We start from the raw sequence: 1,991 nt of genomic DNA, 5'->3' as shown, positions 1-1,991 counted from the left end.
CTTTACAGATCAAATACAGATTGTACTACATCTGTGGTAATTCGAGCCACGTAAAACAGGCCACAGATGCTGTTGATGGAGTTTAAGGTGGACTGAACCTAAAATCCTTTATGCAGATTGGTTAAACCAGTTAATTTTATTGGACTCTCTGTCAGGCAGAGATTTACTTGTCTCTCAATCTCCCCACCCTCAGATAAGTGATCAGGATGGTATCAGAGGCCTGGACTGATGCGGACAGACCGAATCGATGGAGGAGACAACACCAGACCCTGCTTTTGTGGATGTGGACCAGGGTCTGACCCTGGCATGCATCGCCTTCCTCTGTCTGCTGCTAGTGGCAATGATCATCCGCTGTGCCAAAGTCATCATGGACCCCTACAGCGCCATTCCCACGTCCACCTGGGAGGAGCAGCACTTGGACGATTAACAGATCCGAGTCTGCACTAACACCATGTTTCAACCAGTACACAGGGATATTTAAGCTGCTAGTCATCTTCTAATAATAAGTCCACACATTTAAAAAAGGATCACAAAGTTTTGAAGCTTTGAAGACATCTTTATGGAAACCGAAATGAATTATTTGCAACTAACTCTATCAAACAAGAAGGCATGAATCCAGAAATGACACCCATGCCCTCTCTTTTTCTCCAGCCCTGGATGGGGTTCAATAAAATGAAATCACTCCAAAACGGAAGCACACAAGGCCAGAGAATCAGACCAAACAAACCAAAATCAGACACTTCCAAACCAAACTAACCTGACGCAGCTGTTCTCACAACCAATGCATCCTGAATTTATAATAAGAAACATAGGAGCAACTTTATATTTTTATATTACATAATGATATAAACATCTTAGTAAGGCCCTGAACACACTTCTAGCTACGCAAGCTGAATTTTGTATGCAAACAAACCTGAATTCTTAGCACTGCCACAAGGGGTGCTTTAGCAGACATAAACTTCTACTGTCAATCTTCTCTTACACGGTCATGGTGGAGCAAATGTTAGTAAACATGTTTGTTTAGACATTTGCAATCGCCCCCTTTGAGTATTTTGTAACCACCCCTGCAAGTACAGTTTGTACAATGGGACTGCATACTTGCAATACATTGGTGAAGCATTTACATTTACATTGTTTTTGGTCCTTATTGTGATTATATTTTGAAAGAAGACAAAACCTTGACTGAAGGCAAAATACTTAAGATGAAAAACACCATAAACTGCTGCATTCGTCTTAACGTTTTCTTTACAAGAGCATCTGTCCCTTTCAATTACAATATGATTCCCTGATGTAGTTTGATTTTGTTGTCCTTGAGGAAGTGTACACGTTTGCAGAGAGCTATAGTCTGCACTGCATGATATCAAGTGCCTCAGCTGAAGTCATTAAAATGGAAGTAATGAATGTATCTTTCATTTATGTGAAGGACAAAAGAGAAAATACAATTGTGCTACATGTCTGTTCTCAACCACAATAAAGATTATATTGATTCCAATATTTTTGGGTGAATCATCACCAACCATTGGTGAATACACTGCAAATCTTATCACTGGCTACCTACATGTAAAAATTGTCATGTATTAATCGCTTTTTGTATTGCCAATGTGTGAACAGCTTGTAACGAAACTTAAACAAGACCTTTCCTGGCTTCCTATAGGTTGTCTATGAAAGACTGATTTTTAGGTGAAGGACTCATCCAAAGGATTAATAAATAAGTAATTAATGCTTATACAATGTTCAGGATTATACCGAAAGACCATTCTATACACAGCACACAATGCCTCTGCAACTTACTCCTGATTTCTCTCAACATGGGGACAGGAGTCAGGAGAGATGTCAAGTCAAGTCAAGTCAACTTTATTTATATAGCGCTTTTAACAATGTAGATTGTTTCAAAGCAGCTTTACAGTGTTAAACAGGAAAATAATGCAGCATAATTTTATTCAGCTGTATAGCCATTCTGGAAAAAACGCTGATGTCATCAGTTCATTTCA

General features: G+C 39.1%; 1 protein-coding gene across 1 annotated transcript; it reads left to right on the top strand.

Annotated features, from left to right (window-relative positions):
- Positions 1–247: 247 nt before the first annotated feature.
- Positions 248–427, top strand: ctxnd1 (cortexin domain containing 1; the record flags this gene model as incomplete). The annotated part of the gene is made up of 1 exon (XM_079840711.1): positions 248–427. The coding sequence occupies one exon, from the start codon at positions 248–250 to the stop codon at positions 425–427; it is 180 nt and encodes a 59-aa protein (XP_079696837.1).
- Between the last annotated feature and the right edge of the window lie 1,564 nt (positions 428–1,991).

Source organism: Gobio gobio (assembly GCF_949357685.1).
Source record: "Gobio gobio genome assembly, chromosome: 2".
NCBI lineage: Eukaryota > Metazoa > Chordata > Actinopteri > Cypriniformes > Gobionidae > Gobio > Gobio gobio.
This window is presented reverse-complemented; position numbering and strand designations above follow the sequence as displayed.